Here is a 14,000-nt window from a genome sequence, read left to right on the forward strand (position 1 = left end):
CCTTAGTAGATACATGGGGCTATCTTGTGAAAGTCAAATTCTGGACACTTCTATATTAGCTAAATTCCAGCACTCCTTACATCCCATGTTGGTACAGTCCCTAGGATTAAGTTTGTCTTGATCCTCTACAATCTTTCCCACTGAAGGAGTAGGTAACTAGAATGAATGTATTTCCATTTTAAAACACAAATGGGACCTGGGAGGTAGAAAGAAGTGCATATCATTCTCACCTTAGTGTGATTTTAATCAGCTACTTTTCTCTTGGTTAACTCAATTTACTAAATTGGATTGGACTGTGAAGAGAACGCAGCAGTAATTTGGGATCATGCATTTGTGAGGCAGGACTGGGGAATGCCTCAGTGCACACTTAGGCTGGTTATAGCATTTTTGGAGGGAAACCACCAGAAAGAAAGAGGATAATATGTCTGCCTACTTTGCATTCTGCCTAAAATTTTAGTCTGGTAGTGCCTTAACTGAGCCACCAAAAACCTATGATGGCTCTGGTTTGGCTGATATTCTAGCTGAATCTTTAAAACATTAACTTTCGGACCCCTCATCATTCCAGCTGGGAAGGACTTTTGGGAACAAATCTAAATGATGTCCCCAGTGGACGATTTGGCCACAAGGTTTTCTATATTGTTTTCTAGCTCCTGTTTGAGGAGGGCAGTTAAGTTGTTGAGCTAGCTAGTTGTATTTCACACTTGGGGCTGCTTCCATTTTGGTTCACACCATGAATTCTATGGCAGTTTTGAGCCTTGTCTAGCTTCCTGGGACTATTTAGGAGAGTATTTCAGCTGTTTGCAAGGTTTTCCTTTGTTTAAACATTTTCAGAGTCAAACAAATGCTCTTATAAAAACATATTAATTATTCAAGAGGATATTTCTCCACAGTAAAATAAAATTAATAAGTCATACAAGGTGGGTATTTAAGCTTATGCTCCTAATCTCCTCACATACCACTTAATGTGTACATGAGGCTTTTAAAAATTAGTGTCTCAATTATATTCTATAATAGGGAGAACAGAGGGGTGGCTAGCACGACTGTTCCACCTCCCTGCCAGAGGTCACGCAGTATTGTGATTTGTGATATTGGCTGCTCACCCGTCCATCCGTGGCTCAGGGCACTGGGTTTAGCTGTAAGAATGGAGCACAGATTAATTCTTACTATCTGAAGTCAATGGCACTGAGGAGGAAGGGAAGGTGAAGAAACCCAGCATTCCTAGAGCTATAAAAAAGCCGTGAGACTCTGGCTTATAAAGGGGAAGCACAGTTGATCTGAAGAAAAAACAAAACAAAACAAAACATCTAATGATGCAGGTGGAAGATTTAAGGGTTCTGGGAGGTTTCCAGCCTCCAGGAAGACAGAAGACAGTCTCTGCCACTGAAGACATCGTGCCAAGAAAAAAGGAAGCTGCTTTGTAGTTCTATATAAGAAGCACTCAGTGTATCTGGAACACAGGTCTGAAACATGCTGAGAGCCTGGGTTTGTTAAAACCAACATGTCATCCTAGTTTTGACTATTCATATGGAGAAATAGGATACACCCAGAAAGATTCTGGCACATATTTTTCATGACCTAAAAGTCCTGGAAAAGAAACTGAAGGATTCAGGACAGATGGTGATATATATATCACTGACATAAAAAAATGGCCCCCAAAATTATATATATATAACATATATATAATTTTTAATAAATTATATAATATTAATATTATATATTGATATATTATATATTAATAATATGTAATATAATATATTTATAATATAGTATATCACATATATTATATATCATTAATATATAATATAAATATATAAAATTATATATTATATAAATATATTATATATATAATATAAATATATAAAATTATATATTATATAAATATATTATATATATAATATATATATATTTTTGGCCATTTTTATGTCAGTGAGCAATTTTGATATGGAGGTCAAAAAGAAGGTAAACAAGAGGGTACAGAATGCAGTTACCTCTGATTAGATGGAAAGAGGTTGAAGGCAAACTAGTTGTGGAGTGAGGCTCTGCATGACTCCATCTATGTCAATCAGATGATAACATGTTAAGACAAAAATTGGGAAAGGGTAAAACCTGGAGGAAGCCAAAGAGATCCAGGGCACACTGGGACTACAAAACTGGATTTCAGTGAAAAAATGTGAGCGGACACTGTGGGCACAGAGCAGGCAGAGCTCCCCCGTGAGAAGGGGCTCAGGCACTGGGCTGCAGTGCAGGGGGAGACCCCAGTGAGGAATGCCTAGATTCTGATGTCCAACTCAACCCCTCATTCCCAAACCTTAGCTGCCCCCGATAGAGAAGAGGATTCTGCCAGCTCTGCTTCTATAACTTTGTAAGCCTGGGAGGAATTTTTTAAAAAGTAAATAGACAATAAAGAAATGCTGCTTCTGTGCAAGTAGTGTGCATGCAGCAGTGAGTTTTGTGACTGGTATGTGCTGCTTTGTGTATGATTTGTTTTCAAGATGCTAGAAATGAGAATCTGATATATCAGAGAATTTGACTTACCAGATTTGTAATTTTAATTGCAACTTAAATCCAACTTTAAATCCACTTAGGAGGATTTAACTAATTTTAAAGTCAACGTTTAGGTGCTCAGGAGAACCTCATTTACTCAATTTTTAAGTTTAATTCTTAGGAGGTTGAAATGCTTTAAGAGAATTTGATATGCTAAATTTAGAAATTTTGATTTATTAGATTTACAAGAGCTATGTAAGTCTTGAGAAAAGCTTTGTTTCTCCTATTTATAAATCATCCTCTTAGGGATTTGAAGTTTTTAAGAAAACCAGATGAGATTTTATAAATTTGTGATTATAGTTTAAAATGCTTAGGGGAGTTTAATCAATCAAGTTTATAAATGCTGTTTACATTTTTAAGATTATTTGATTTGTTAAGCTTATAAAAATTTGTGACTAATTGAAAATATGTAAGATTGTTTGATTAAGTTTGAAAATGGTGTTAAAATGTTTAGGGGGAAGGACTATATTTTACTGAAGAACTAATCGATCTTTAGTAAAAGAACAAGGGAAAATGAATGTTTAACATTTTAACACACACAAACTAGATTTATAAGAAAACTTCTGTGATTTATGTGTTCAAAGGCTAAAAACCACTACAACTTTAGCAAATTAAATGTCAATTAAAACTCATGCAGCTGTAAGAGATTTTTGAGATGAGTAAGTTCCTCAGACACTAAACTTGCAAACAATTCTCTCCATGCGAGGGTGGTGACTTTGGAACATAAAGGATTGGGAACCATGGTTTATATTCACTTGGTGTAAAATAAAACGTTTGGTTTTCCTGGACCAGATATACAATATCCAAATGATGGACTTTTGGTAGAGTGCGTGTACATGTCCATAGATGGAAAGGATACTTGAAAGCATTTAGCAAGAGATTTGCTGACCCAATTAGGAAGATTTTAAACTACAATTTTAGGGGAAAAGGATATAAATGTTTTACCCTATTGCTATTGTACCTGATATGGAAGGAATCCAGGAGGAGGCAGAGATAGGAAGGGGCATGTATGAGGGTACTTCAAAAAGTTGATGGAAAAATGAAGTTAAAAGATAATACAAATCCTTCCATAAATTTGTTTTTTGAAGATCCCTGGTATAATGGAACAATGGTGTGTCAGGGTTTATTAGAAATCATATTGTTAATTAGTATTAACTGAGGTCTTACTGGGTGTCAGGGAATGAATTGGGAGTTTTCTACACCTTTCCAAAGTTTTACCTTTCCCTTCCCTCTCTCCTTACAACAATATTCCACAAGGTAAGTTTTATTTTATCCATTTTATCAGATGAGGATACTGAGGCCCAGGTAGATTAAGTATCTTGCCTATGTTCCCACAGCGAGCAAGTGGTGGAACCGGTGCTGGAACCCAACCCCGTGCTCTTTCCTATACCTCACTCTACTGTCAAAGGTTAAACGTAAGGTTATTAAAGGGAACTCTCATACCAATGACATAAAAGGCACTTCACAGAGAGTCCCAAATATTATACATAGTGATAAAATTGAATTGGAAAGTAAGGAATTTTAGGAGAGGGATCAGGCCCAGGGTACTTAGACAAATTGCCTAGAGCAGTTCGTATGCTGCATTAAAACTTAGGCTGAGGTTTATGTCTCAAGGACATCTTTAAAGCATCTCTTCATCCCTGGAGAGCCTCATCGACAGACCCTCACAAATCCCCTTCCACTGAGGTGGAATTGCAGCATTTCAAGGTGGTGAGAGGGGAGTTGAGGGCAATGGAAGCCAGTTCCCCAGTTTACTCTCTAGTCTATGACTTTCTCAGGCCACTGTATGCAGGGTTTTTCTGTGTCTGTGCTATTTTAATGTGGTGTGGACTAGGTGCTCAGACAACTACTGTGAAGACAACACTTGGAGGGCAGGGTGGAGGGTAGGTCTCTGCTGGTCCTGCCTCAAGAAAGATAAGTAAAGAGTATACTTCTTGTCATAAGTGGGGAGTGTTGGAGAAAAAGCCAGGGGGTTGACAACAGTTGGGCCAGGGAAGGTTCCCTAAGATGTCAAAGAGTTTCTGGTATGCCTGGATAGATGGCAGGTATGGTGGAAATGATAAACATCTCTTCCAATGAGAAGTCTTCTGCTGGGGCACACCTGTTGGGAACAGTAAGGTATGGATCAGGAATCCCTTTGGGGCTCAATCAAGTGGAGTGTGGAAGGAGCAAGTGTGAAATGGAACTCATAGTTATTCTAGAACAAGGGATTCTGAATCAACAGTGTTCTATGTTGTAGCAAAACTCCACGGTAGTCAGACATTTGGCCCAAGTTTTCTTTTGCTTCAAGTCATAGCATCACAGGTGTGTTTAGGGTCTGCCGGTGCATTGGGTCTGATGTTCAGATGCTGGTTGGTGTGTGCAGGAGAGAGGTACAGTCAGGTCACCCACAGTACACACATTTTAATGAGTACCTACTCTGTGCCAGGTACCTGGATAGGTGCCGGGAATGGGAAAACAGATAAAGCATTCCTGTTTTTATGCAGCTTACAGTCTAGGCACTGGGCAGTGAAGTGTGGAGGTACCAATAGGTCACAAACAGTTGCAACACCATTGGATAAATGCCATGGGAATAGATAAGAAGGACACCTCATGTAGACTTGCATGTTAAGGTCAGCTTCTTAGTGGAGGTGGCTCCTGACCTAAGTCTAAGAAGACAACAAGGTCACCAGGTAGGATGCCAGTCCTGTAGCAGTTGGTGCTGGACAAGACAATGGTAATAGGGTCATGCTCGGTTCTTGTCATCTCATTTTAAGAGGACCATTAACAAATGGGAATAACCAGTAGAGAGAGACCAATGAGGACGGAAAGATGAAGGAACCAGGGACAGTTAACCAGGGAAGGGCAAGCTTCAGGAGGATGCACTGGAAAGGCTGCCACATGAAAGAAGTGTTAGATTAGTAGGAATAGTGCAAAACAAGAAGGCAGATTTCAGTTCAGTAAAAGGAAGGATTTTGTAGTGATCTAACAATTGATTGAATTTAACAAATGAGACAAATTGAGTAAAATATTTAAGCAGAGTTCGCTACCCTTACAATGGCCCTGTTTGGAAGGTTGTGGAGTTAAATTTTTATTTGCATGGAAAATTGTCAAAAAGATCTTTAACGTCCTTCCTTGTATAATAGGGCCCTTACGTCAATTTTCTGCCTTTGATGACAGCATTCCTTAGATGAAATATTTTCCAAAAGCCATCTTGAGCAGGAGTATGTAGTCCGATGTCTAAGGCACATAAAAGCAAATTGCATGGGTCTCCAAGCTGTGAGGGGGTGGAGAGTGGGAGGACAATGCTAAAAAAAATTGTTTCTAATAGTCTTTCCAAGGTAGAAACCGAATTGCCATTGGCATCATGAGAATTAGATGAGACAATGAATTGGAGAGCATACAAATATAAGATATCATCAATTTTATTAACATGAAATCTCCTTTCTAGTTTCCAAGAGACAAATATGAATAACACATTATGAGTATTCCCAGTCCAGTATTATAGAAATTAATTTAAAAAAAATCAAAACTCCACATTCTTTTCTCTGCACTTCGCTCCTTTTCTTTCTCCCCCTACTCTCCCTTTTTCTCTCCTTTCCACCTCTTTCTGGTCTTTCTTTCCCCCTCTCTCTTTCCCCAGATATTCCCCTTCCCCTCCTTCTCCTTCTCCTTTAACTAGTAAGTCTTTCCCATATTCCCAAGGGTAGTTTTCTGTCTCCAAGCTCCCTCCGCATGGCATAGATTGCATTGGGTAATACGGTGCTTGTGTCTTTGTCATTTCCCAAAGACTGACAGCATGAGGGCAAAGGTAGTGTTTTGCTGCCTCAGAATCTGGCACATGGTAGAATCTCAATAGTGGTTTGATGGATGGATGAGGAAAAGGCCATTTCCCTCACTGCCATCCAATTTTATCCTCCCTTGCCATACTCTGCCAACACTGTCTGTTACAGGTCACCGATGTTCTCTAGTTGCCAAATCCAGTGTTCTCATGGTCCTTGGATTCTGATGAAAACAATCAACCACAAGTCGCCTTTTTAAAACTTTGTCACTTCACATATCCTGATTTCTCTACTACCTCTGTCTTTTTCTTCTTTTTTTCCCTCCTAGTGCTTGGCAGGACATTCCTATGAATCTTGAACCTCTTCTCTGGAAAAATGTATATATGTGGAAGATATGTTCTTCACTTTCCAAATTCCAATAAACCCTGTGTTTGGAAACCTCCTAAATTTACATTTTAATCCCTGGCTTCTCCTTCTCTAACCCTCCCTCTCAAGTTGCTTGTTGGGCATTTTTAACAATCATTATATTTTCACATCAAATCCAACATAAACTCATTTTCGTCCCATCACTCCTCCACTCATGCCCTAATTCACTTGTGAATCCGGTTCGATTGAATCAGTCATTCTCCCTAAACACTCTGCAGCTTTTGACCTCCACACTTTTGTAACATACTTTCTTCAAAAATTGTATCTCATCTTTAAGGCTCAACTCAATTGTCACCTTTCGAGGTCTTCCTTGATCATTCATCACTGCAGGTTGTGACCTCTCTCTTCTTCTCTCCTGTAGGATTTGCCTGAACAACCCATTTGAAACACATCACTTAACTCCTTATACTGAAGTTACCTCTAATACATAGCATAAGCCTTTTGAGGGAAGACATGAGGATCTGAGTCACTAAACATCACTTTACGTTGGTGGCATCATCTCTTAATGGATTGAATGTCTTTGTCTAAGTTTAACAGTAAGTGTTTCTCCTTCATGATCCTCATTCTACCATTTCCTCATTCAACAGTAACAATAGTAACAAAGTCTTGTGCTCCTACTATGTATTTTTACATTGAGAATTACTTTTTATTTTCCTCTGGATTTAACCTATGTTTTTACCATTTTTTTAAGCCAATATCCTTGTCTGTTCAGGACCCTGGGCACTCCCAGGAGTTGGGAGAGGATATGGCCAGTATAGCTCCAGAGAGCAGGTGGGCATTGAATCTCTTTAGTGTAGCCTAAATAACCCACCCAAGATGTAACAAAATCAAGTTTGATCCACATCAACACTGACATTTGAGGTTCCTGATTTGAAACAATGGGTCCAGTTGTGGTGGATGAGCTCCTAGTGAATGGCTGTTCTCGGCATCACAGGGGTGCTTGGTCATGGGTTTTCTGGTGCTTCTAAATTAGTGCAAAGGATCCTGGAATCTAAGTTCTGCCTCTGGGTGGCTTGAAGGACTGCTCTGAGGTAGACAGTGGAATCTAGGTCCAGCCAACAAGTAAAGGTTCAAGAGCAGACTGCAGATCTAGCAGAGAACTGAGAGGTTGGCTGTTTGAAATGGTAGCTGGGTATGGCTGGGACAAAGTGCGATAGACACCAAGGATCTTTGTTGTTTACGCATGTCTTTGACCTCAGTTCCTCTTTTACTCTTTTAGGGAGCTATTCCCTCTTTTGCCTTCAACCATTAGCCCTATCTGGGCAACTATAGTTTTGGTCTTGACCATATTTCATTTTGTCAGAGGCTATCTCCATTTGGATCTTTCCTTTCACTCAAACACAACATATCCAGAACCAATCTGAGTAGTAAGCAACCTACACCTTTCTTCTTATCGAGATTATATCTCCCCTACCACATAGAGAAACACTGACAAAAGCAAGTGCTTCTCTGAGCCTGCTCTTGCCATGTGGTTCTGCATCAGGTTACCAGTTGCCCTTCACCTCCTGCTATGGGGCTTAGGGACTGGATTCCTTGCTCCCTTCTTAGATTCTGCTCTGCAGTAGTGCCCACATCACCACAATGGAACTAGTCATCATCACTGACCCCTGCCAACTGGGGGTGTCTCCTCTCAGTGTCCCCCATCTTCAAATTTTATGAAACATCACACATACCTTTCGTTTTTACAGTAGAAAAAAATTTTAATTTTAAGTGGGAGAGATTTTAGAATTTGAAAAGGCAAAATCCCTGGTGTTTGAGTTTAGCTAGAGGTAGACCTGATTTTATGTAGCCATATTCGCCTATGAAACTTTTTAAATTCTAGGTAACCACTGCCTTAAAAAATATGTATTCCTTCCAAATGGGATCCCTCCCCTCCCTCTCTCTCTTCTCCTCTCCTCTTTGTTATTCCCATTTATAGAAAGAGTATAGGAAGCATTTAAATTAGTACTGCAATCTGTAGCTAAAGTTTTTTTCTCTGCATTTTGGTTCTAGAAGGAAATTTGTCAAAGTTTACCCCACAGTTTGACCCAATGATTCCTTTAAAAATCCTTTAAAATTAGGAAGAATAATTTTTTAAAAATTAATTTTATTTGACCCAGTAATTCCACTTCTGGGAATCTATCCTAAGGAAATAATCAAGCAGAACAAATTTATCATATAGAAATATTCATCAGAGCATTAATTATAATAGCAAAAAAAAAAAAAAAAGAGAGAAATCACCTCAATACCCAACAGTAGGGAAATGGTTAAATAAATAATAGTATATTCATATAATAGAATAATATGGAGCCATTAAGATTATGTTTCTATAGATTTTTAATAACATGGGAAATTGTTATTAATATTTTGCATTCATATCAATGGAAAAAATAAGCTACAAAATTATACAGAATCTGACCTCAATTATATATTCATAAAAGAGAAATTCAAATTAACAGGTGCTATTTTTGGATGGTGAGGGAATGGTTGATTTGTATTTTTGTGCTTCTTCATATCTCCTGAGTCTTTTTCAATGAGCAAGTTTTAATATTACAATCAGGAAAAACACACTGCAGTTATATTTTAAGACTTGATTCAATTGTTGTCTGTTAAAACTTCAAGGAACATACAAAAAGATAATTTAACATTTCCTCTAAGTCTGCATTTCCATGTGGGGGAAAGGAAGAGATAACTCATACAAAGAGAATTTAAGACCCCTCTTTTTTTCTAAAACATTATCGGGACAGTATAGATGACCATGCACGCAAGGGGATACATTCATCAGAGGGCCTGAAAGGATGAATTCATGGTGTACTCATGAGGTTCTGCAAGGGAAAAGAGGAGTACTTGGAGGACTTGGCAACAGAGACGTGAAGCCTCATCCCTAACTCTGTCTTGAACTCTAACCTTGAGCATGCCATTGATTACCTCCTTGGGCCGTATTTGTACATTAGAAACATGCAGACAAAAAAAAAAAAAAAAAAGAAAAGAAAAGAAAAAGAAAGAAAGAAAGAATTTCTCATTGCTATCATTTCCACTAGCTCTGGCACCGGAGACCCTCTGATCTCATGCAGCAGGTGTCACAGAGGGTCAGGGTCTAGCCATGGTTTTCTTAGAGAAAAACAATAAAGAAGCCGAAATTCAGTTCTCTGCCCAATCCACTGTGAGGACTCGGACCCTGACTCCCACTCCTAGCCTTTGAAGTTCTAGGGGGAAAAGCAGGGCTGTGGAACATGTTTCTGTGAAAGCCAACAGGAGAGAGCTGTCTGCTGGGGCTCCATTCAGCTACCGAATGTTCCAGCTCACACTGACTGACAGGTCTCCCTAGAGCTCATGGAAGGCCCCAATGTAGTAAAAAATACCAACTTTCCCTCTAATTTAGGGATCATCAAGAGGAAGCTGCTGTGAAGTTAAAGGAGAAAGTCAATGCAGATTTATAGGTGTAACTCATTTTCAGCAAACTGAATATCTGAAAACCAGCAGAGCATAAAGATAAATTTACAAAGTAATTCATTTTACTATCACTTTGAGTAATTGGTTTACCGCCTACATTTAAAATATAAATTGATTCACCAAAACTTGTTTTACACACAATATATCAAGCACTTATGAGTTGCGTAAAAGGAGGTTTACATGGAACTAACAAATCAGCATTTAGACACCACTGCAAAGGATGGAAATCCCTATCCTTTATTCAGTCAATAAGAGCATTCATTGACTGAAGAAGGTGAAAAAGACCTCGATTCAATTGCAAGTTGTAAACAATCTTTATGCAAAAGTAGTTAGTGGGTCAGGGATTTTTCTTGAAAAATTCTTCAAGTTTTCTCCTAGCTTCTTCACTGGGTTTCTCCCATTCACTTATTCCAGCAAGGACATAAAAAGAATCCATTTTGAAATCATAGTGGCAGGTGTTTTAAACATACCTCCACATCCTAGGAAAACATTTAACACCTGTGCACACAGACATACACATTAGAGACCTAGCACACCCACAAAAAAGTCAATATCAATAGAGCTGTGCTCTAATAATCAATTTTTCATCATGCCACTTGAAGAGCCATTTTTCCAGAACGCCAGCCCCAGTGTCTGAAAATTCCAACCTTTTCACTTTTAATCAGCTTCTGAAACCCTAACCTGTTGGTTGCAGGAACAGAAGAGCTCTCAATTGCCTTTGCCAGACACGTTTCTCTGTGGATAGAGATAGGCTAAAAACATTGACCTTACATTACAAGAGAAATTTAGAAAACCTCCTGGGTAAGCTACCGGGATACCTGTCTGTGGAGTTCCTTAAGACCAGCAGAACTGCCTTTCTTTTCATTACTGAATGAGAACTCCTAGCATAGAGGGAGCTGAATTAGAATCTTGAAGTATTTTATGATACTGATGAAATGCTCTTCACATCCAAATAACACTGGAATGTTGAAGTGGGAGCAGAAAGTCCCTGAATCTTCAGGAAAAAGTAAAAATGAGAAATTTTGCCTAGGCAACAAGAGGTTGCCCAACAGAATAGCAAGCCTGGAGGAATTTACAAAGCCCCAGCCAGGGATTAGCTTCTTAAGACCAAACCCTGGATATCCTCTTCAGGCTTTAAGGGTAAGAGTAGAAGGAAGAAAAAGAGTAGAAGGAAGGAGATGGGAAGAAGAAAAGCAGGAGTAGAAAGGAAAGTATCAGAAGATGAGTGGAGCAGAGATGAAGAAAGGAGAGTTAAATAAAGAAAAAGGGGGGTGCGTGTTGAAAGGAAGGGAGACTGGTGATGGGTGAAAAGGGGAGAAAAAAAGATGAATGAGAACAGTAAGATAAAGTCTCCCATCAACAGTTGACTCAGGCTGTCAGTAAAAACCCCAGGGCAGGGGCAGGTGGCCAATCCTTCCCCTGGACCATACACGATCCAGCCCCAAACTTCCGCGTAGCAATGCCATAGTCCTCTATGGACACTTTTTCCCTTTTCTACAAAGGGCAAGCTCACCTATCGAAGGCCACTGCCGTCATGGAGTAGATACTGGCGAAGACAGCCGCGATGGGGAAGAAGTTGTGGAACTTGCAGTAGAACAGGCCATAGTACCACTCGTTATGGACAGCGTAGGTGAAGTTCACCACTGTATTGAACGCAGCCATGGAGGCCTCCGCAAAGGCCAGGTTCACCAGGAAATAGTTGGTCACGGTCCTCATTCTCTTGTGGGCCAAGATTATCCACATCACCACCACGTTGCCCACCACAGAGGTCACCACGATAACCGTGTAGGCAGCTGCCCAAAGGACAATTTGCCAGGCCGGCTGCACGAACTGGTTGGGCTCTGAGGTGTTAGTGGAGATGTTTGGGAAAAGGTCTGAGTCCACCGAGAGGACGTTATCCATTTTACAGAGAAGCAGTAAAGCCCTCCTCTCTGTACACACGCCCCCTTTGCAGCAGAGTCCTGAGGCGCGCGTCTGGAGCTCAGGGTCCCGCTTAAGCCAAAGAGGGCGGAAGGTTCTTTCTGGGCCCAACTCTCTCCTTTCCCGCAGGAGAATTGGCGCTCAGCAGAAAAACGCTTCTAGATGCGCTGTCTGCCTGTCCCTGGTGGCTCTGAATCCCTTCACTTTCAAGCTTCAGGAAGCATTTGAGTTCAGAAATCTGGAGACAGCGTCTCTTCTGCATTAAGCTGGAAAAGAAGAAATTCCACCGGTCACTGTTCTAGGAAGCAAGAGACCCCGCCTTTCTGCACCTGCTGCTGCTTGCAACTCCTAGTCTCCTTTCCTGCGGCGGGAAAGGCAAAGCCCTGTTCTGCGTGAGGACTTGGGGGCGAAAGGGGACCCCTTCACAGAGCGATCTGTAAAAGTTCTGAGTCTATGGCCAAGATGCTGGATGTACAGCTGGAGATTTTTCCTTCGCTTTCGCTGCCGCAGCCGCCGCCGCCTGCGGTTTTGCAGGCGCCTCTGGGCTGGAGTCGTGCTCGGCTCGGGAGTTAGCAGACCCTAGGCAGGCTGCGCACCAGAATTTAAAACCCGCCTCAGAGACGTCACCGGGAAGGGGCAGTACTTGGGCTGCTTACTCGCCAGTCCCCGTGCGCAGCGCGGCAGCTGCGCCAGCTGTTGGCAGCTGTCTCACTCCACCGCCGCAGCCACCACGCCTTTTACTGCTTGTTACCTGCTGTGGGCTCTGCAAGCCGGGCGCTCCACGCACTCCGCGAGGGGGCGGTAGGAGGCCTGGGAGTAAGTGAGCCAGAGGGGGTTTGAAGCTGTAACCGCAGTTGCACCAGTGGTTCTGAGGTAAGGAAGGATCTGGAAACAGCTGGAGTGAAGGACACTTAACTTCCGGGGGGTGTCCCGGAGCCCTGTGACAGCTTTGCAGAGGCGCCAGCCTGTGGCAATGGGAGTCGAACAAGTGTGGGGGCGACGTGACAGCACTGCGCTCCCGGACGCACTCCAGCTCCGGGACGCGCTCCAGCCGAGTGCACCGCAGGCTAGCTCCAGCTGCTACCGAGAACCAGAGGCTACGACGCCGGCTCTAGGTGTCCGGAAAACAATTTTCCCGAGGTCGTGTTTAGGAAACACACTCCCAAATACTAGTTCTTTTCCCTGGAGGGCCGATTCCCTTGGGAAGCAGGGATAGAGACTATAAAAGCTTTGGGGTCGCCTTCCCCAGGCACCCTCGCGACTTGGCCTCTCGCTTCAGGACAAACTCCATCTGAGCCCTCCGCGCAGGCACTGGGGACTGGACTGGGCTCCTTACGAGGCTTTGTGAGCGCAGGAGCCACCCATAAGCCAGCATGTCGCCAAGACGCGCGGCTCTGGGCTCTCCGCCAGCACCCGGTGCGGCCTCGCGTTCGCCGCCCGGGAACCTGGCAGCCTCCGCCTCCGTGCCTCCCGGGCTTGAGGACCAGAGCGGGGCCCAGCGTGGAGTCGGGGGCTCTTCCCCCAGCTCCCCTTCCAGGTTTGCATAGGGACCTGAAGGCAGGTCCGACCTCCTTCTTTCCCCACCTCCGTCCCGCTCTGCCAGGCCCGCGGCGGACTTTGAGTTCTCGTCTCCCGGTTCAAGCCCGTTTCAAACGGCCGAGCCGAGGCCGGGCGTTGGGAGAGGGTGTAGAAAGGCCAGCAGGTCGTTGTGAACTGTTTTGGAGAAGCCGAGATGGGCTGAGCTCCGGAGCGTATTCCAGCCGAACTGCAGCCTGTGATGAGTCCCGCGGGGAAACGAACTCGTGGAGTCTTCTGGCGGCCCATCTGCCCCTCTGTCCCGCCCCTCCTTTCACTGCGGGGACTCGGAACTGGGGGACGCGCGCGGGGCTGGGGCTGCGAACGCCCGCGCCCTCCCGC

General features: G+C 42.6%; 1 protein-coding gene across 1 annotated transcript in view; it reads right to left on the reverse strand.

Annotated features, from left to right (window-relative positions):
* Positions 1-12,065, reverse strand: part of TACR1 (tachykinin receptor 1) — a 134,913-nt gene extending 122,848 nt beyond the window's left edge. Inside the window, exon 1 of the mRNA XM_063078842.1 lies at positions 11,677-12,065. Within this exon, the coding sequence (XP_062934912.1) occupies positions 11,677-12,065 (389 nt within the window). The remainder of the gene's footprint in view (positions 1-11,676) is intronic.
* Between the last annotated feature and the right edge of the window lie 1,935 nt (positions 12,066-14,000).

Source organism: Cynocephalus volans, chromosome 14 (assembly GCF_027409185.1).
Source record: "Cynocephalus volans isolate mCynVol1 chromosome 14, mCynVol1.pri, whole genome shotgun sequence".
NCBI classification, from domain to species: Eukaryota; Metazoa; Chordata; class Mammalia; order Dermoptera; family Cynocephalidae; genus Cynocephalus; species Cynocephalus volans.